A 22,667-nucleotide genomic window follows, 5' to 3' on the forward strand; every position below is an offset into this window, starting at 1 on the left:
CAGGTAGCACACTTTATTTAATGCATTCGACGCACACATACATATTATCTCCTGTCACTCATATACCCGGACAAAGCGATCACTTTCATACAAAGACATTACCGCGTCTCTTCGCCGTGACATTTCACCTGGGAAACATATTTGTGACTAAACCAAGATAATTGTCGATGTAATAAACCATCAGCAGGCTATTTATTCAGAATTAAACTTTTTAAAATTACACCAGTGAATCATCCAACAAAAACGGCAACACTTTAGCAACAAAGTAAGTGAAATTATGAATGCAGATAAGACACTGAGACGTATTGGGTATATTTCCAATGTACCTTACTCACCTGACAGTTGGAAGCGAATTTGAGAAAAAAAAACAACTAAAATTTCGTTATGCGAAACGTTATAGTTGTGTCGATCACTGGGAAGCGTTCTCTGTAGCTCAATTATAATATCTAGAACGGGTTGAGGATCTTAACGAGCATCTCATTATTGATGCATTACTTTGAATGTTAAGAATAGAACCAAAAATTTTGGATTGCTGTCAAATCCACAAAACAATACTTTTGTTTCACTAACCTACCAAGATGGAGAGCCCTTGTCGACCGCTGAATGTTCCACAGTATTCACCGACTCATTATCGATCGACTTTTGGTTTTCTGCTGGGAGTATTCATGCAGCTACTTCAACTTGTATTTTTTTCTGCGATGCCGACAGTTTTCATTGGTTCAGCGATAACTGTGCAATTAATTGATTCATCAAGTGTGTCTTCTTATGTGGCATTGATAGCAACAAATATTTCTAAGCGCCTAAATCAAACCAAGATGCACTCATCAGGGTTCTTTTTAAACATTTTCGCAATTCCTTGACCAAGAAATTTTTCGAGTGGTTACACTCTACTCTTTCGTTAACAAGTTATCGAAAGTTATCAGATTATCCACTCGTCATCGTTTATAGTATTCCTTGTAAATGGGTGAAGCATCCTTGTATTCGCATATATATTTATTTTGAGAATCATGCTCATTTTTGCACCCATTCAACATTTTGTTTTCACCTATTTTGTGCGAAACTCAGCTTCCTCCTTTCATACACTCGTTGCAAGAAATATAGAAATGCTTGATCGCAATTCCCGGATGGGCTTCATAATTTTGCATTTCTTCATGGCCTTTGATAAGGTTCATTATAAACAACTAATAATTAGATGGTCTGCACTGAATCTTGATCCTAGAGATGTGTCGCTCAGGAGCGAGCCGAATTTTTGAGCGTGTCTTTCAAAAGAGCGGGTGAGAGGCGGCTCACTAAAAATGAGCGGCGGTTCCTATGGTGAGCCGGCTCCCTCGTTCAGTGAACCGAGTCGTGCTGAACGGTTCCTTGGGTATGGTTCTAGAACACTGTACCTTGGGAGCCCGATCTACTCTTCAGTGCGAATTATGCGCCATCTATTAGCGATACAAGAAAGCAACTTCCTCCCGTATGGCCTCCGAGATCATCCGCGCGCGGTGGGAGGATTACGAAGGCTATGCCTCCCGCCCTTCCTCGCAAGAGCCACAAACATCCCCTTGCATCCCCTCGCCTTCGGCTGTCTTTTGAACCGCTCTTTCAGAAGAGCGAGAAGGAGCGGGCGTTCTTTTAGAGAGCAGGTCTTCTGCTTGCTGCGACTTCGGCGCCATCTATTAGCATAAAGAGAAAGCAACTCCAGTGGCTGGTATGAGGATCGAGCCGGCATATAAAGAAAACAGAAGTCTGCCGTCTGTACCATCCTCCCTCTTCACGCCGTCGGCTGCTTCGCCGCCGTGTCGAGGCTCCGCGCCGGCGACTTGGCAGCCGCTGGTGCAGTATGCTTCGGGTGGTCGCCGCCGGTTCTGTGCGTCTTTGATTTTAATTTTCATGCTTGCTATGCGTAGTTCTCTCAAGCTGCATTACAACAAGGCGAATGTTGAATACATAGTCCCTTTCACAGTTAACCCAGCAGAAAAACAAAAATCAGTTCGGTCACGAACAAACAGCACAGACTGCAGCGCGTCGTGGGCTCTAAACGGGAAACAGATGCCTTGAAAAATTAAAATCACACCTCACAGCATGAATGGCGAGCAATGCGGCTTGAAGTAGACAAAAAAGAAATAAATGAATGAATTCAATACGGTTAGCGTGTGTATGTGGCGGCAAAAACAGCAAGGTTGAAGAAGTTTGATTTCGGGGATCAGGGAAGAAGCCTGTCAGGAAACAACGGGAGTAGCCGGGAGGTGAGAGCCGTGCCCCATGAAAAAAACCACCTCATGGTTATTGAGCAACAAGGTTATAGATTATACGGAAACCGAATCAGGGAAAGAAAAAAAAAGGGGGGGGGGGGTGCCAAAAAGCGCAATTTAGAAAAGGGAAAAAGGACTAACGCAGACTCGAGCTACAAAGCGTATACTATGTAAAAAAAAAAAAAAAACTCATATACATTATACTTCAGGCCCTCCCTAATTTATTGTCTCCGTAAATATACGAGAGCGCTCGAATCAGCTACTCTGCTTTATATGTATATATAACTCACTATCTCTATTTGTTTATATCGTCCCTATGTACATTTATTAACACTCAGTCCACATGCGATTTTAGGCTACCTTTAGGAATTGACGGCCCCAAGTACCTATTAGGGATAATTCTCAGTGTAGTGCAAGATGTTCAACCCTATTCAGGTAACTCTGAAATGATAGAATAAGAAAAGAACGAAATCCTCTCTTGGGGAATGAGTGCACCACCGGTAAATGTAGTGGACCTAAAAAAAAAAGAATAGCATTTTAAAAAGCGGATATTGCTGTTTACTGGGATTTTTTAGTCACCATAGAGGGAGAGAGAATAGAGACCTAACGTTTGCACACTTTCGTTAAGTTTTGGGATGTCGAACGGGCGCGGATCAGTGAGCGAGAGAGTGAGATACAGCGTCGTGTTTCTCTCCAATAGGCCACTGCTTGATCCTAAGCAAAACAGATATAAATGAGCTCGAAGACCGGTCAAATGAGCCGGCTTACTTCAGTGAACTTAGCCGTTTTTAGCCGCTCTCTAAAGTGAGTCGCATTGCCCACCTGTACTTCATCCCGCTTTCTTCATGGCTCGAACATTTCCTCACTAACCGTTTGCAGTGCCTCTGTGTTAACGCTTACAAGTCTGCTTTGTTCACGTAGCATCCAGTATTCTACAGGGTCCCGTTTAAAGGTCGCTTTTGTTTAAAATATATGCGAACGAACTATCGAGGACCTTCTCTTCTTGCAGGAGTCTTTATGCTGACGACAGCATTCGTCATCGTGATGTTCGTAATGATGATGGCATAGTAATTAAGACGAATTTAAGTAATGTTCTCTGGTGCATCACATGACACAAGGAGCAAAACATCAACGAATTTAAAATAACGCACGTCGCTCGACAATGCGAAATGATCTCAGAACATAATATTAATAATACTGCGCTTGAGTCTGTGCCCTCATACAGATGCCTTCGCGCAACCATTTCTTCCACAGCAAATCGGGAAGCGCATATTGGTTAAATTACCAGCAGTGCTACCAGAATGTTTAAACGCTTAGGACGTCGTTTGTGCAAGGCCCCTATTGTTCTGAAGTATTTATTTTAGAAAACTGTTATCCTATCCAAATTTGATTATGTCGCTTATGTCTGGAGTGCCAATCATAATTTACCTCATGGTAATGAAAGCATTTGAGACAGTTCTCTCTCTTTGATACCTCCATAGTATAACCACACAACCAGCATAACGTTAATGAGGTGCACCGTAAGTTCTTGTATGTTGTCATTATGTCGCAAAATGCTTCGCATTTGTCTGCTTCATAAAAACGCTTGTCGTAAGTCTGTGTTTAGTAAGTTCATGATACCCCCCAGCTATCACACTACATCTGTCGATTATAGGGGACCCAAGCATCGCAGAGTGGGGCTGCGGTCGCCAGTGAATAGCGCCCTCTCCGGCCAACGCCATGTGATTGGTCGGGCAGAGTGAATAGCTCGCCTGTAGATTTTCGTGTCTTTGCGGCTGCTGCGCGCGGAAGCAACTTGCTTTGTGCGCGTTCGCGTTGTCGAAAGCTGCTCACGCGCACGCGCCCGGACCTCAGTCTACTCGCTTTGCGCGCGCTTTTGGCGCACTTGGATTTCTTTGCTGACAGAAAGCTGTCTTGCGCGCTCGCTCATGATTCTACTTTTCAAACTCGCGCTTGGACGAAGTGGTGTTTGAAGCTAGTGTGCAGCAATCTACACGCTTCGATGTGGTTTTAAGAAAATAGCCAACAGCGGTGGCTATTTTCGCAGCGCAAATGTCAAAAAGCGAGAGCTGTTAGTCAGCCGTGTGCATTCTGTTGAGCAGATTGTAGAAGACAACGCTGTTATCGTGAATGCTAAGTGTGTGTCGCAGGTCAGCGACACACACAGTGCTGGAAGATATATATAGTGGCTGCACAGCAACCACAGTTCTGCATAAAGAAAGTAACAAAATTCCCATAAAGAAAGGTGTTAGGCAAGGAGACAAGATCTCCCAAGTACTATTCACAGCTTGCTTAGAGGAAGTATTCAGGGACTTGGAATGGGAGCAGTTAGGGATAAAGGTAGATGGAGAATACCTCAGTAATCTGCGATTTGCTGATGACATTGCCGTGCTTAGCAACTCGGGGGATGAACTGCAAATAATGATTGATGACCTAGACAGGAAAAGTAGAAAGGCAGGCTTGAAAATCAATATGTAAAAGACTAGGGTAATGCTCAACAGCCTCGGGAAGGAACAGCACTTTACATCAGGTAGCGAAGTACTGGAAGTTGTAGGCGAATATGTCTACTTAGGGCAGGTAGTAACCGCAGATCCGGACCATGAAAAGGAAATAACAAGAAGAGTTAAGATTGGGGTGGAGCGCATTTGGCTAGCACTCGCAGATTATGACTAGCAGCTTGCCGGTATCGCGCAAGGGAAAGTATACAACAGTTGCATGTTACCTGTACTCTCCTATGGGGCTGAAGCGTGGAGGCTAAGCAAAACAGTTCTACTTAAGTTATGGACAACCGAGAGAGCTATGGAACGAAAAATGGTAGGGGTAACATTAAGAGATAGGAAACGTGCAGAGTGGGCAAGAAAAATAACTCAATTTACCGACATTCTAGCGGAAATTAAGAAGAAGAAATGGATATGGGCAGGACATGTAGTGCGAAGAGAGGATAACCGATGGTCGCTTTGGGTAACAAACTGGATTCCAAGGGAAGGAAAGCGTATAAGGGGGCGGCAGAAAGTTAGATGGGCGGATGAGGTTAAGAAGTTCGCAAGGGTCAAGTGGATGCAGCTAGCACAGAACCGGGTAAGTGGAGAAATATGGGAGAGGCCTTCGCCCTGCAGATGGTATAGTCAGGCTGATGATGACGATTTAATGTCAGGTGAGTACTGCAAGATGAATTCATACATTGGAAACAGAGAAAGACGCATTAATGATATAGCAAATCAATTATTTTATTTTCAAAAAAGAAAACCTTCCCGTATATACCTGATACCAAAGGCCGACCTAATTAATACCGTCACGGCTTTCACTGGCGTGTAGCGGCTCGGTCTTTCTCTATCAACGTGACTAACATTCTGTGGTTTTCGCAAGAATAAACTGCGAGTTCGTGGGAAAATTTGCTTGGCTAAACAAGACGACTTAACATACACATGTTTGGAATGGGTTTTGAAATAATCGTGTTGTCAGTGAGATCCGAGTAATCTAGCTAAATTTAGGTTAATTTACAAAAGCAAGTGAAGTCTTTGGTACGTACCAAAGACTTTCACTTGCTTTTGTAAATTGCTGGATAAAAAATCAACCGATACAGCCGGGATTTATAACTGCAGTAGCTGCATGAACAACGGAGGTCATATCCATTGATATTCAACCGGAATGCAGCCATAACCAAGCAATCAAGAAAATAAATTCTTCAGCGGTGCTACATCTAATGAGCCTGAAAGGGACCTGAAGTTTGGGGCTCGAGCTCGGCAATGGCTCAACAATTTATTTACATTATGTGCAGGGGAAAGAATGCCCAGAAGACGTGTCTTTAAATTACCGAGATAGAAATAGTGCGGGGAACTGGCCGTGCCTCTACCCAACGCACCTTTTGAATATTTACAAGGAAGCCCCTATGAACCTCGAGGTCAGCGACGATCGATCAGTGAGGAAAGAGATGGCGTGATTCCAATACGTACTCGTGGCCACTCCAATGGCACGTGCATTGCATAGGTCACGTTGTGACGCGCTCGCAGCAGCGTTGCCTGATGGATCTCGCACACGGTCGTTCTTTCTGCGCGGCACCGGTGAATAGATTCTTTCGATGTCCCCCGCAAACCCGGTCGCAAGATCTCGTCCGCCAGCCGAAGAGGTCACGAGATGGTTACAGTGACGCTGCTCGAACAACAGCCGTTAAGCGTCTTCGCTGGCGCCAAATCAGAAGTCGCCGTCATAAACACCGGTCGTCAGCAATGGTAACAATCGAGGTGCTTTGGTGCTGCATCCGACATCAGTGGTCGTTGGGTCATTATTCCTGTCAACCGGGGGCTCACTAAAATTGTGCGCACGCACGCTCCCCCCCCCCCCCTCCGTTCCCACGTGCAAACACATACACTCACGGAGGTTACAGGTTCTGCCCCTAGAAAAGCCTCGAGGAAATTATGTCCATAGGAAAATCACCTTTATTCCAAATGCACTTGCTTAAAACGAATTTAGAAGCACAGATGAGAAACAAGGAGGCAACATCCAAAGCCTCATAAAAACGCGGCCTTCTACCGTTCTGCTGAAACAGCGATCATCCTTAAGCCCTATCTTCGCAGCATCTACCCGCAACAAATGGGCGCCTCCTCTCCTTGCTTGAAGCTTGAGCTGACAGCCCAGTTTCTATTTAAGAAGCCATGGGTCGCAATCAATGCTTTCTTGCTTGTTGCTCCCAGCCTCCCTGTCGGCAATGTTTCTTTCAAAGGCTTTCAGATTTCAGCTTTCTTGACCGTAAACTCGGCAATTTGCGGGCACTTTCTAAGGACATCCAGCTTCTGACCTGACCTTCTTAAAGTCAATCCTCTCCGTATCTCTGCCGTGGCAGCTGGGTACATATTCACTGGCAGAACGCTCCAGATTTCCCATGATTGCTCTGTCTGTTTCGCACGATTTGTTACAGATCATACCACATAGGTCATAACGGTTTGGCGAGCACTGAATGAACTTTCATGCGGCAGTTGCCTTTGTTGACTACATAAAGATGACTACACTGCCGCATTCATACTCACTTTGCGGCATCAACGCTACGTCCCATCCCTGAGCGATGCTTCTTAGTGTTGTTCTCCATACATGTGCTCATTAATGAGGTCTTCAGCAACCCCTCTTTCGCAGCAGCCTTCACGAGCGTCGACGTCTTAGCAGCTTTGTCGCCTTCATCGACTGTTTCTGGCGTGACTCCACATTTGTCTTTGCCGCTTTATGGATCCTGCAGCGTGGATAAGTGCGCGCTCAGCTGCTGATCACGAGAAAACTTGTTCTATCTCAACAAGGAGGCTTTTCGGCAGAGACGAATAGCAAGGCTCCAAGGGCAGTCATCAGTGTAACCAAAGTGAAAAATTGTCGTCTCTCATCTGAATGTCTCACAAGCGATGATTATGTATGAGGTGATGGTCGAAACAGTAGAAACGGCTTCACAAGATACGCAGGCGCACCACACTTCAGTCACATGCGTTACCTCCCAGAGCCGCCAGAGTGCTCGTTCAAACCCAGTCGGCACATACGCCCACATCGGCACAACGTCGGCACACCTATTATGTCGTCGTCATTATGCCGATACTTTCCCGCAAGTTCTCCCTTGAAAACTATAACTTGCCCTTTGGGATACCACACGGAGGAGTATTTCATCCAACGCACCTGTACACGTAGTACGGGTGCGTCCTGACAGCACTATCGGCAGTTAGGAAGCATAAATTATACTGAACGTTCATTTGAGGAATCTTTGTGGAACAATAGTGGGCAAACACGTGTTCCTTCAGTGGCGCAGGAGTGCAGTAGTTTCGAATTCAAGCGACCTTGAGACTATTGGCTCCTAGATCTCAGACGCCCACTGGCCATGTCACCCACGTCACCAATGACGGAAGATGTGACCCTCAAGGCACTCGCCCTGTTTTCCCCTCGCTAGCCCTCACATTTCACAAGCTTGAACATGTCATGAAGTAACTGGCATAGTATTCGGTGCAACTGTGCCCATAAGAGACTAGAAGACGGCCATGCCACTATTATCAACGAGCTGCGTATATTTTCATCTAAAACGCGAGAGGGCTGCAAAAGCTTTTTGCTCCACATGAAAACCTAAAACGAGCCTCGTTCGAGATTAAATATTTGTAGTAAAGGTGGGAGTTAAACCTCACCTAGAACCAACCTTATTAGCCTGAAGCTTGCATGGAACTTTATTAGCTGGTGCGATGCCAAAATTAGCAGCTAGGCACTCAAGACCTCTGGTTTCTTGCCTGACTGGCATGTGTATCATATTCGTAGCCCAAGCATATTTCTAAAGGGCAGAAAATTTCTCATAGCCGTATTTTGTAGTTTAGTTTTTGTGTTTTAACGATTCCTTCGTCGTTCATGAAGGACAACGCGTTTTCAACTGCCAGTTACCATTGCAGGTTTGGGGCCTCTCCTTTACATTCTGAGTTAGACTTACTGAATGCGACCTCTCTTCTTATGCTTGCGTTCTTCCTTTAGTGCGAGGCCACTGGTGATTCAACTTAGTCGTTTAGGCGTTTGTGTAAATACCTCGGTGAGCTTGCACCACAAATATTATACGACTAAGATTTGATCAGTCGTCGACAAACAAACCGGCTTCGCTGAGTGCCGCATAAGAGCACTGCGCCCTCGCCATAACTACCACCCCCATCCAACCCCTCCTCCTTTGAATGCTTAACTGCCACTCCCGCTGTCTGTGCATTACATGCCTTTCTTAAAAAGACGTCATCACACATGCAAGTGGACATCAAAGATGGCGCGACCGCAGGTTCTAGAAAAAAAGAGGGCACGTGGTCAAGAGGAAGCCTAAGCCACGGGATTTGCTCTAGCTAATGAGGCACCAGAAGACAGAGAACGCCGTTTTCGAGCTTACATCGATGCCGACTGAATTGTTCGGGCATATGAAAAGCCTGAACAACACCCCATCGATTTGGAAGCACAAGTTTTACAAGCCTGGCATATGCTAGAGCACATAGATCACGTTTGGTAGCCAGCTAGGCTACATTAGCTATAACTGTTTGTCGTTACGGTAACGCCTGCTTCGGCGAGTAGTATCGGGACATTGTAGCTTTTCCTTCCGAGGCCTCCGATTGCCGCCAGAGAAAGCGGCCTCCGACCGGTGCAAAGCACTGCACACGATTTGTCTGTCGCTTCCGCTTCGCCTTCGCTTAAAACGACGCTACTGCGAAACGCGAAGCTTATACTAGCTCGTTTAATTCTTTGCACCTTCTTGAGGAATGATCGTGCCCTTCCCTGTGGGAAAGGCAGGTGAAGGTAAGGTCAGGATCCTCAAGGGTACTCAGTAAAAAAAAAATAATTTTTTCTTTCTTCATGTGCATGTTTCAGCCTTACAATTAGACGAAAAAAGCGTTGACCCCAGCCGCAGTTGTTTACTCCACGCTGAGCAAGAAGTATATTTTACTCGACAGTACTGAAAGCTTTTGAGAACATTGTACCAGGACTCAATAACTGAAACATTGCCTTGAGGATTGGTGTTAAATGAGCCATGCTAAATTCGCTTCCATTTATGAAATGCTTTCTTTGTATTTTAGAAACCTTGTCTGCTAAAACGGTATCAAAAATAGATAGGGACGCAGATGTGGCTTTCCTTATGAGCGGAACTCGAGCGAAGGCAAATCGTTCCCGAGACGAAACAACGAAATACAGGACAGTTTAAACTACAATTACAAACAACACTCCAATGGCATTGATGTTTTTTTCCTCACTTGAGAGTCCTGCCTAATTTATTATATCCAATTTGTCTGTTCTAAAGAAACGTTTGTCAATGAAGAGAAAATACAGGTAGCATAAAACTAGGCGCCCCTGCACTCTCCTCCGCTGCCTCGCACGCTCCGGTAACCACTCAAGCCGATGAGATGGCCTCTTAATTTCGCATTTTTCCGTGAATCTGAGAGTTTCTTCATTTAAACCTGTTCTCTTTTGTCTACGATTCATCCCCCTGCACTTTCAACAGCTCGTCTATGGTGCCATCGCAGAGCCGACGAGCGGTCGAGTGTTGAGAAAACGAGGCTCACAGTGGAAGCACATTGCTAATTACTCTCTTGCACGGACAATGACCTAGCGATGACGACAAAGTTTGTTGTTCACAGTACGCATGCTGCCATCCACGAGGGACGGGAGCCTTGCCTGAGAGGAGAGGTATAGAACAGGGCAGGGAGAGAATGCAGATGATTAGGGCAGAGAACGTGTATCTAAAAGAGGGCCAGAAAGAATTATTATAAGCGCGGCTTAGTGGTTTCATTATTTATGACAGCAAGCAGACGCTCGATTCGCCTTCTTGTTGCTTTCTGGAACCTATTCGAAGTGCCTATGCCATGATAAGTTACGTGAGATATGAACACCTAGCTATTTGTAAGAGTTAGCAGGTTCAAGGCGAATGTCGTGGAGAACATAAGTACGCTTGTTATCAGGGATGCTAGTGCGACGTGATACATGCATTGCTTTACATTTATTAACGTTTAGTCGCATGAGCCATTTATCACAACAGTTGGATATGATCGTGAGATCATCTTGCAGATAAATAAAGTAAGTCTGGTTAGATATTTTATGATAGATGACGCAGTTGTCTGTGAAAAGCCTAATAGAAGAATGAGAACTGCATTAAGAAAGATCGTTAATGGATATTATAAAAAGAAGAGGACCCAGTACCGATCATTGGGGTACACCCGATGTTACGGAAGTGCGAGAGGAGGAGCAGCCGTTAACAGAGACATACTGGGTACGATTTCATAAAAAGCTTTTAATCCTGTTGAGTACGTTAGTGGATCAATGTTAAGAATGCTAAGTTTAAGAATTAGGAGATCATTGGATGGAAATAGTGTCGAAAGCTTTCGCAAAGTCCAAAAAAACACAGTCTATTCAATGTTCAAGTCAATGTGGACAAATAGGTCGTTAGTAAAACATATGAGTTTTGTTTCACATGAAATTGTCTTCCTGAAAATGTGTTGTTCTGCTGAAAGGAGGGAATTAGACTCAAGGAAATTAGTCAGAAGAGAATATATGATATGCTCTAATATTTTACATGGTATACTTGTGAGTGATATAGGACGACAGTTATCGGGGAAATGAGCGTTGCCTGGTTTAGGTACTGGAACAACCTTGCCAACCCTCCAATCGCTTGGATGCACCGAGGAAAGTAGAGACCGGGAAAAGAGCATCGAAAGCATAATGGCAGAATATGGTTCAGTGATTTTAAGCATTTTAGAGTTGACTGTATCTTCACATGGAGAAGCAGACATTTTCAAGTTTCCAATCAACTTTTGTATGCCGACCCAGTTTATACTGATAGAGTTGATTGATAAGACAAAATTAGTTACAGACGGTACAATATTAGGAACCCCTTTGTGGAAATCGGAAGCAAATACATTATTTAAAACGGAACAACACTGATTCAGAGGAATCGAGACATTGTCAGAACGGGCTAGTTGAATAACCTTGTCTTCTTTGCACCCAACAACATTCCAGAATTTACGCGGATTAGATTGCAGAAGTGATGGGGATGGGAGGGTGTTATCAAAAAAATTCGTTTTTGAATCTTTAACAGCCATTAGAAATTCGGCATGAATGCAATGATATGCTTCCCAGCGTTCACAAAGGTTAGCTGCTTTGGCGCAACGAAAAATACGCTTCTTTTTGTTGCGTAAGTGGCGTAGGGTTTTAGTAAACAATGGTGAGGTAGAATGTGAGACAATCCTAATTTTAGGTACGTAGCGATCTATTAGTTCTAGCAGTTTATTTTTGTACAATCACCAGTTTGCTGCAACTGTACGTTCGGAAAAGTTTAGAGTGTAGTCGGCAATGAATTATGCTAGTTCAGCTGTGAGGGACGCGGTGTCGGCGGCACTATAATCACATATGGTCTTAACAACTTTCTTGGGACGGACATTCTTCTTAACTGTCAAATGAAGCAGTGAGTGGTCACTCAGTCCTTGTAGGTATGTTGGCGGAGAGACCATATCGGGAGCTGTTGTAAAAAAGAGGTCTAAAATATTAGACGAAGTGCTGGTGGTGCGTGTGGGTTTAATAATTAGCTGGGTTAGATTAACATCGGCGCATGTGTCTAAAAAATTACAGCACTCGGAGGATGGTTGCCTAAGGGAGGGAATACCGTTTTGCCACACTATATTTGGGAATTAAAATCACCCAGTAAGAATGAATGTGATTTTGGACATCGAACAATTAATTTATTAAGAGCATCATGAAGGCCAGTGCAGAAAGTAGCAGGTGGGGATGGGGACCTATAACACGCTCAAAGGATAAGGTCGCCCGTTGGAAATGTAACCTCAGTGCAAACTGTTTCTAATGGTGAATCGATAGAGATAGCAAAGGAATTGATAGCAGAGTTCACGGCAATCAGTACACCTCCGCCTGTTCGGAAATCGCGGTCGTACTGTAAAAGTTGTATTTTTTTCGCAATCTAGTATTTCATTATTCTTGACGTTTGCGGAGAGCCAAGTTTCAGTGAGCCCAACTATATCAGCCCAGCATGCATCGATATGTGATGATAGTGATGCACATTTGTTGATGACACTTCGGACATTAGTGAAAAGAATTAATATGCTGTTTGTTTGCTTTCGATCTTTAGATAGTTATGCTGAGCTTGAATGTGCAGAGTTTAAATCCGGAGGTACGATGTCACTTTTTGGTGTAATCGCGCTCCTACTTGGTCCAATTTCGCACACTTTTTCTGTAGCTGCGCAATAGACGTAGCACCTTTTACCTATGATCAATTTATTGGGGCGCAATGAATAGAATTGACCACTAGCCTTGCCAAAATCGTTAACGGCTTTTATTTATAGGACGCAAACTTAGCAATAATGGGTCATGTTTTGTCATTTGCAAAGCTGCCTAACCTATGAGCCCTATGAATTGTGGCTGGCTTCAGAGGAATTCAAATCGAGACACTTGAAAAGGAAATGATGGATCTGAGCTTCCGATTGAGCCCACGTTTCAGACGAATTGTCAGAGATGCCATAAAATATTAAGTTGTCGCATCTTGACTGGTCCTCCAGCTCGTCCAGTCTGGACGGAAGCGCAGCGCTCTCATTTGATACTGCCTCTTGGACTGCTGTAGTAAGATCACTTCTAGAAGGCGTGTTTTCGAGACACTCAACTGTGGCGTCCATGGCAGTCATCCTATTAGAAAGGTCTGAAACAGTCTGAGATAGCGCTTCTTGGTTAACTTTTAGTTCCGCTATGGCATTCATCATTTCTTCATGTCGCGTGTCAAACATAGATGACAAAGCAGCTATCGCGGCCACAACTTTGCCAAACTGACGGTCTTCCTTGTTGGGACCAGAATTTAGTTCTATATCTTCGGTAAGTAGGAATAACATTGTAGTGGGTACACAATCGTTGAACATGGTAGCAAGCACTTGTGGGCAAGGGAAGAGAAGCAAATATACATTATTTGTACGTTCGCAAAATAGCGATTCAGATTGATTAACTTGCACAAGAAAGCAGAATGGAGAACATAGCGACCGCATGGTAGCCGCTCTCCCATGCCCACTCCTTATACTAGTTACGGGGTCGAAACGTTATCAGGTTTGGAGTTAATGTTTGAATTGAAAGAATTTTCATTTAGCCTTCTAAAACCTTACAAGCCAGCATTCGTCGGGAGTTGTTCATAAGGGCCTGTGCGTGCTAGAAGCATGATGGGGTATTTGTTGTCGTAAGGAAACAATATATGGGTATGGCGGATTTCTGGCTGTAGGAATTGATCAACAGGTGCAAACTGAAAAAGTGGAATTGGCTTTTCCGACGTGTTTATTCAATCCTCGTGGCATCATACTTGGTATTACAGTGGCGAGCGGGGTGTCACAAAAAAAAATTACTACATAGAGAATACGAAGAGAACACTTTGCTGCTAGCAATAACAGCACGAAATAAAAACAATGCATTCATTTCCGAACGGTGTGATTCGAAAGACGATGATCAGAACAGTTTAGTTCTTCCTTGATGATGGACTGGTTTTTTATGGCGCAAGGGCATCTTTGGCCAAAGAGCGCCAAAACACAAGGTGAAGTGACAACTGAATTTAATAAAATGTCCGAGGTGAGGTGTTTAATGAAGTACTTAAATACGATGGTGTATAGGGCCTAAAAGTTTTTCCGGAGTGTGTAGTCTAAAAGCAGTGGTGTATAGGGCCTAAAAACATTGAGTTAAGGTGTTTAGTGGTCTGAGTAAAACTGAAAGGGTGAGATGTACGTGTTAAAAGAATAAGTTGCCTCAGCAACAATTTCTTTAAAAGAAAGCCATTTAATTAAAAGAAATGGGCTGACGCCCATGTTGATAAATTATTCCGTATAAAAAGCCTACTTTTAATAAATATTTAAAAAGTCTTTCTAAAGGAATCATTGGATGATCGCCAAGAAAGATGGATGGATGAGGCGGTATTTGTTTCGTGTATAATTCAGGAAAGTGACGTCTCCTATGCTGTTCAAGTCTTTGACATGCAATTAAAATATGGAGTACTGTGAGCCGGCAACCGCATCTCGAATAACGTGGTGCAGGAGAGTTCGTAAAAGGTATGAATGTGTTGTGTATGTGTGACCTATTCTCATCCTGCACAGAGCTACTTCTTTGAATCTGTTTTGTTTTTCTGTAGTGTATCTGCCTATCCTTGGTTTTATTGTGTGTAGTTTATTCTCAGTTGCCGTGTCCCACTCCTCTTGCCATTGTTGTCTGATCGGGTTTTTGATGTGTGGCTTGAGATCCTGATATGATATGTTGTCAGTGTCTGTAGTGTTTCGAAGGGCAGCTGATGCAGCAAGCCTATCAGCTGCCTCGTTTCCTGGTATACAGCGGTGGCGTGGCACCCAACACAGTGTAATATTAAGTTCTAGTTTATGGGCAGACATAAGGGAGTTATAAAGGGAATTCAGGACTGGGTTCTTATTGTGCCACTTTCGAAAGGATAGGGACATTAAAACACTGAGGGAGTCTGTGTAGATGATCGATGTCTGTATTTTCTTTTCTATGATGTGCTTCACGGCTAGCAGGATTCCGTGGCATTCAGCGGTAAATATACTTGCATGTCTGTTCAGTGTTTTTGAAAGTGAAAAGAGTGGTCCATGTGCTGCACAGGACACTTGAGCAGACTTCGAAGCATCGGTGTAATATTCATCACAAGTGTACTTCGCCTGAAGTAACATGAAGTGCCGCTGTATGGCAATAGAGGATGCGTGCTTCCCCACTGCAAGAAACGACAGGTCACAATTAACAGCATGCATTTCCCAAGGGGCAATTAAGTCTTTTGGTGAAGTTGTATGAAGGCTGTTAGTCGGAACGTCCAGTTGTTCAATATGCGTGGCAACTCTGACTGGATATGGCGGTGTTAGAGATGGTTTTCTTGAGAAGAGGGCTGTGCTAGTTTTGTCAAGCAGGAGCCGGCGACATGGATGGTTCAGTTGGCATAGTACCTTCATAGCATAAGTTACACAAGTAAATTCTCTCCTTCTTTGAGTTTAGTTCTTCCTGTGTACTGATGTAGCTTCTGGGTATGGTAAGACCACTGAGACGTACAGTGTTGCTGAAAAACGTACTTGTGATCAGTAGCATTACCTGTATTGTAAGAAAGATATTTAAAAAGGCAAATTTTAAAGCGCCCAAAGTTCTCCTCGCTCCAAACGATGTCATTCTAAAGGCTGTTTACTCTAAATATAGTAGTTAGCTTGTGATGATTTTCGGACAAGTAGCGGGCCACCATCTTTTCAGCCTCTTCCAGAGTATTTTATCCCTACCTTTCTTGAAGTCCAATAGACTACACGAAGGCAGGTGTCGAACTTGAAATATTTCGGCTTCTGTTCGGGTTCACGCCTTTCGGGTTCGGTTTAGGCTCCGGAGACACTGTCCGTTCCGGTTCAAACCGATTCGACGCTGTCCGAACCAGTTAAAATTAGTTCAAATGGGTAGAGCAAAAAGCAAAAACCTTGCGGTAATCTATTTAACTGCACTTTTTAATACTTAGTTTCCTTTCCTCTTCCAGTATATAATAAAATCTGAAAATTCGTATAGTACTTAATCTACTGTTTTGTCGTCAGATGTGACGGGCTCCACTTCGTTGTATAGACCTCAGTAAAATATTTATAATGAGTGACCGGCGATTACAGCAGGATGGGGAAAAGTAATGGTTATTTTTATTGGCGCATGACTTTCTTCTAACTTTCTTTCGGCGCATGTCACGCGCCGAAAGAAAGTTAGAAGAAAATAATGTTTTCTGCTGCGCTTTTAAAGTACTCATAATTCATATGCATTTTATTTTAGAGCGATACTTCTACTATTACATGTAAAACAATGTCTCATACGACTCCCAGTAAAGGCCTTAGAAATCAGGTCAAAGTCAAACCAAGCACACACACCAAGACTAACGAAGTGTATAACGTATGAGCGACTATATATCGCACAGCAGGCGGACGCCATTGCATCTCGCGTTTCTATAGAGGTGAAACACAAAGACCTGTGTTGTGACCCTAAAGGCGCTAACAAAAATCCCTTCGGTAAAGTATTGGGGTTGGAGACATTATCGTATTCGCCGGGGACCAGATTAATTATTTGTCTCGCTCCTGTGGCCGCGACACGATGGGACCACCGTCCCGGTGCGCGTCATGGTTGCCTGCACAGGTATGCTATATACCTCCTTCTAGAACCACTGTGAGGTTGGACTGGTATGTTTAGTCGCACAATTTACAAAAAAAGTATGCCATGACGTCATGGCTGGTCGCAAATGTTTTATGTTATCAGTAAAGGCAGCCAACATTTTTTATTTGCCACCATAGAAATGCCGTAGGAAAATGACATTGTCAAGGGTTGCTAGTGTCATCTGGGTTCAAGGACAATAAAAGATATAGTTTAGTCCAGAAAATGCTCTCTCAATGCTGATTTGAGTAGATGGAACAGCGAAAACAGTTCTGGGCGTCGCATGATCTCTTCCTTTCAACATTCCAAAACACACGAATGTTTCGTTATTCTGGGCACCTTTTGATATACGTAGAGCAGGCTCTCTACTTCAGTTTTCAGAGAACTATTACTGTCTCTGGGTTCTTGCAGACAGTCTTCTTCTCTTTTTATAAGAAACGCTTCAAGTTCGTCGTCACCGGGGGGTGGAGGGGAACGAGACCGCTCACGCGGCTGCCCGAGCGTTCCTTCCCCGGGGTTCCGCTCAATCCCCCGGTTCTACCGAGGCAACGATACCAATCCCGCTCATAACTTAGGCGGGCATTACAAATTATTTACGCCTCTGCAGGAGGGCCCTCCCGGGACCCGCCAAAGGTCTCGACAGATCTGAGGAGTGCCACCTTAGACTGCTCCAAACCGGGTGTTTTCTAAATCCCGCCATACCAAAACACATCGATCCGACATTCACGGGTAGGTGCCAATTCTGCGGGCAGTATACTGACCTATAGCACATGGTGTGGGCCTGCCAGCAAAACACAAAAATAAAAGCTATAAAACAGCCAACTAGGGAGGGCTGGGAGGCGGCCCTGTCCAGCTCTGGCCTGGAGGCCTAGCGTGTCCTGGTCCAGAGAGCTCTCGCAGCGGTGGCGGCCAATGGCGTCCCGAAATAGGGTCTTCCACTCAGCTCCTCAACGAAACACACCTCCCTTCCCAAATCATATCGTAAATATGTTTTCTCCTCCTCCTCCTGCTCACCTTGTAAGCTCTTAGGGGAATATTCTGCTGCCGCCTGTATCGGCACTTGATCGCTGCCGCCGATTCTACAATGTCGCCTCCATGTGGTGACAAAATGCTGTTTTGTATGGTACCGTTCCTTGCTGGTCAACGTAAAATAATATCGATCGTCTCATGCTGCAGTTAACCGATTGCACAATCGATGCCATTCCGTCATCTATTTTTTTCTCCTTATTTCTCAGTCGCATGTTACTTCGGTGTGCTTAATCTCCCTCTTCATGCTTTTCAAGGTTTTTTTCCAGACCTCCCTCGTCATCGCGCAACCCGTAGCCCAGGTTACTCATTAGTTATGTTTTCTCTAAATAGCGCACTTCTAGCTTTTAGAGGCACCTTCCATTAGCTGCCGTAGGTAACCGCACCAGTGATGGCAGATAAAGCGATGAAACGCATTCCTTTTTTCTACCCTGTAATCGTACGGGTCGAAACAACAGCACAGCAAATAGAACATGTGAATTAGTACTCCTACAAGTATATCCAGGTATTTCTTTGCTCCACCCAGTCTTGACATTTAAAAATCAGAGCTTCACTTCTGTCAAAGTTTAACTTGCCAAATAAAATAAAATAAGCAGACATCTCTAGGAACAAAAGGAAAAGAAGACAAAAGGGGAAATCGATTTATGGAATCATTTTCGTGCTAAGTTCAGATACAGCTCAAGAACTATGGGGATACACGTATATCCCACTGTCCTTTCTAACCTGGGAAGAGCGCGGCTGAGTCACGAGACGACGCGCGCTCGCCAGGAAAGGGTGGAGGAGAAGGCACTTAGCATTTCCCTCGCTCCCCATACAATGCTGCGACACCACAACATCACGCTGGTAACCTAGGGAAGGGTAACATTCCAAACGCGAAGAGGAACGAATTGTTTCTCTAGTCTGGTTCCGAGAAGCAGCCGATTACCTCTCGGTATGCAATACCGAGAGGTAATCGGTATTGCCGGTATCTCGGTATTGCCGGTATGCAATACCGAGAGGGAAAAAACCGCGGTGCCCGGAAGAGGAAAGCCTCTCTTGCCTCGCCTGCACCCGGAGACCCTGGACGGATAACCTTGACCCTCCCTACCGGTGGACGACTACGACGGCCCGTTGAGCCACCCGAATTCTTATGTTATCGAATAGAACATTCTTCCGCAGTGTGTGTTGTTGCCTTGCGTTGGGATTAATAAATTGTTACCTAGCGTGCCCAGTTCGTTGACTATTTCGTCCGGACCTGCCGTGGATACGAATTTGCGCCACGGATTGTGGAAACGAGTAACGCCTGCGTGCAGTTGGTACGGGAGCCCGCCTACCCCGCCGGCTGTGCGTAGTTGTGACGTCATATCTGGCGCCCAAACGTGGGGCGATGTAGGCAATTGAGCACGTAACTTTGTTCGAACGGACGGCTATCGACGCTCCAATAAAGTATGGCTTTGGGGAGGCCTGACTTGCAGGCTTTGTTCCCGCAATCACAGCTAGTGGCACATGGTCAGAGCTCTCTTCTTGACGCGCCGTTGCAGCCTTTATTAGGGTTTGATGATGTAGCTAGGGCGTTCCACGTGGAATAGCCGAGCGATATCTTCTGACGCGTTGAGAGAAGATAGGCTTGGTACGGAGGGTTCCACATCGGGCACCCCGCCACTTCGCAGCTTGGACAATGAGGCACTGCAACCTAATTGTTCGACGCCGGCAGCGACTGCGTCCAATTCCGCGGGCGTCAGATTATCGCCAACTGAGGTGCTCTTGCGAAACGCGATGAAAGTGATGCAGAGCTTAGCAGGTGTGTTGCAGAACAATTCACAAGCCCCAGCGCAGGGACCATGTGTTAATGTAGACATGCCCACTTATTCGGTGTACCATGACAGAATGAGAGTGAATGAGTACCTCGACCGTCTGCTGCATCATCAGCAAGTAACAGGAAAAGCATACACCGAAATGTTCGCGCATGTAGTGCCTGTTTCTTTGATGGAGCAAGCGGCTCGCTGGTACCGATATGCCGGAAACCGGCACTACATTGTCGCAAGCTTCCGCGACGAATTCCTTCCCGCGAACTATGAGTGGTGTTTGAGACGAGAGCTGGATCTCCGCACCCAGCACCCCGACGAGTCTCTGTTAGAGTACGTCCGAGCGATGGATGTACTTTATCGCCTCGCTTACCCTCGCGCCACAAACACGGAGAAAGTTGAGCGTGTCACACGACAAGCGCACCCGACTTTCGCGGCCTACCTGAGGGGAGGGAGGTTAAAGATTTGGATGAACTCGCGGTTGAGGCGAAGCGCATTCAGGGAGACATTCTCGCTGCATGAGCGTATCGGCCTCCACCACCCGCATCGATGTCACTTGAGCTGCGCTACGCGTGGAATGGCAGCCTTGGATCCATTCAGCTACGCGCAACGGGCAGCACATGGTGCCGCTGAACAGAACCCACCGCGGTGAGAACGCGAGACGCCGAGAACGACGCAGCGAGTTCGAGACGCACGTGGCGACCAACGCTTAGTCCGTCAGAACTCAGACAACCGTTGCTGCCGGTGTGGCCAAGCAGGGCACTTCTCCCGCGAGTGTGGCCTAGCTCCCGCCCGTGAACAAGCGCGATCGGGAAACGACCAGAGCCGCCGGTGATTGACCTTCGGCACCACGCGGTGCACGCACAGAACCCCAGTTTACTAGCGCCTTCGGATTGTAGCGTAGGAATTTCTGTAGACGCGCCAGCGCCGGTCATTGAGCTAACAATAGCTCGAAAGAAATTCACCGCGTTACTCGATACGGGAGCAAGCGCTTCCTTGTTTGGTGACGAAATGTTAAACCATCTCAGCGAGAACAAAATCCGGTTGAGAGAGTGCAGTACCACTTTTCGTCTTGCGAGCGGCACAGCGCAATCCGGCGGTGCAGCTAATACCCTAGTCACACGGTCATTTTCAAAGACAATTGAGCCGATAGCCTTCGAGATTTTCAATCGCAATCGAACTCGGAGGAGTTGTGCCGCTGCTACACGGCAAAACTCGAAGGCTATTGAAATAGTTCTGGTGTTTGCCGCCAAACTTTCGTGGCGTCACAATCGTTGCTTTCAATTTTGCTTAAAGAACTAAAGTCTTTCTATAAATGCAAAATACAATATAACTGTTACCTTTTTTTAGCAACTGCAGGTTTTTAGTTGTTATTAAAGGAAGTGTTATTTTTGTAAACGCGTTGACGTTCATAGGAATTGTCGCAGTTTTGTAATGCTTTCGCAACACTGATATTGCTGATATTGCGGCCATTTGCTTGTGGGTTTTCTGCGGCGTAGGTTGCGTTCTGTGTTGCTGCTGTGTTCATACAGGTTGCAATCCACACCATCTCCCTATCGATCTTGTGTGTTTGTGCACGTTTATCGCCATGAGTGACGAAGCGACGGATACGAAGTCCAGGGTCATGGTTCTGCTCGCTGCCATCTCCCAGCTTGACGCTGACATCGAGGCGTCAAAAGCTGAGGCAGATGCCATCGAAGAAGAGCTGCTGCTGCTGACTGGACTAAACGCGGCCGCATTTTCATGCGGCACAACCGTCAACTTTGAAAGATGGGCTTTCAATCGGAGCGCTACGTGGTTCGAGGAGACGCTGCCGCAACTCGGCGAAAAGTACTTCAAGTGCGCGGTTCGAGTCACGCTGTCTACGTTTCGCTACATTGTCGAAACGGTGCGACCGCTGCTGGAGCGGCAAGACACGAACATGAGGGAAGCCATCCCTGTTGACAAGCGGGTCGCCATGGGGCTATACTGGCTGTGTTCTTCGGGCGAAGAACGCAGTATCGCCGAGCTTTTCGCCGTCGGACGATCGACCGTCAATGGAGCTTACCGCAAGTTTTGCGGGGCCGTGGTGGAACTGATGGAAAAGCAGTGGATAAAAATGCCGAAGCGCAATACGATGCCGGAGCACATCAGGGAGTTCTACGCTGCATGCCAATTCCCGCAGGCAGTTGGGGCGTTGGACGGCTGCCATTTTCCAGTGTCGCCTCCCAGGGAAAACGCCGCCGACTACCGGAATTACTAAGAATGGTAAGCTCTCAATCTGCTGCATAGGCACCCTGCAATGAAGTTTGCTGTGGCGGTCGCCGCGCCGTAACACATACCCTAACGAAAAGAGCAAATACTTTTAAGGCCCTCGTAGGGCGTTTTCACGCCACCTGCATGAGCTTACAGGGATCATATTGCATGCTCTGTCGAAGCTTTGCATGGCGTGCCAGATAACTAGGCTGCATCGAGAGCGCTTAGGCAAGGACGTTATCTGTGGCATATCTATAACAGGGATCAATATTCTCGGTCGTTTATCGCGAATCAAGCGGCTAACAGTAACATTTTTTAGGTGCACTGTGGAAGAAATGCAACGCCGCCTAGCCAGTGCAGGTTTCCTATAATGGTAATCGGTATATATTGAGCGTCTACATGCAATTAAAACTGTGCTACCGGATGTCGCACTTTGGGCGCCAGGGTCGGCAGCGCATTGGCCCCTCATGCATGCAAATGATTCATTCAAGATCAAACAAAAGCTTATGGCAAGAATTGCAATGCTACGCGCAAATTGTTTTTGTTATGTACTGACTGCTTGGGAATGATAAATTGACCCTATATATTTTTATTACAGGTATAGCACCATCCTGCTTGCACTTGTGGACCACCGCTACAGGTTTCTTTACATTAAAATAGAATACCCAGGCAGCTGCCATGACTCCCATGTGTACAGTTGGTCAAAGCTTGAGCAAGCTGTGAA

The 22,667-nt window shown here is 45.6% G+C and overlaps 1 protein-coding gene across 1 annotated transcript; it reads left to right on the forward strand.

The window, feature by feature from the left end:
- Positions 1 to 21,296: 21,296 nt before the first annotated feature.
- LOC146183582 (uncharacterized) lies at positions 21,297 to 21,950 on the forward strand. Its single transcript, XM_084608376.1, has one exon. The coding sequence runs from the start codon at positions 21,297 to 21,299 to the stop codon at positions 21,948 to 21,950; it is 654 nt and encodes a 217-aa protein (XP_084464502.1).
- Positions 21,951 to 22,667: the final 717 nt, after the last annotated feature.

Source organism: Amblyomma maculatum, chromosome 7 (assembly GCF_055883805.1).
Source record: "Amblyomma maculatum isolate TAMU_Amacu chromosome 7, ASM5588380v1, whole genome shotgun sequence".
NCBI classification, from domain to species: Eukaryota; Metazoa; Arthropoda; class Arachnida; order Ixodida; family Ixodidae; genus Amblyomma; species Amblyomma maculatum.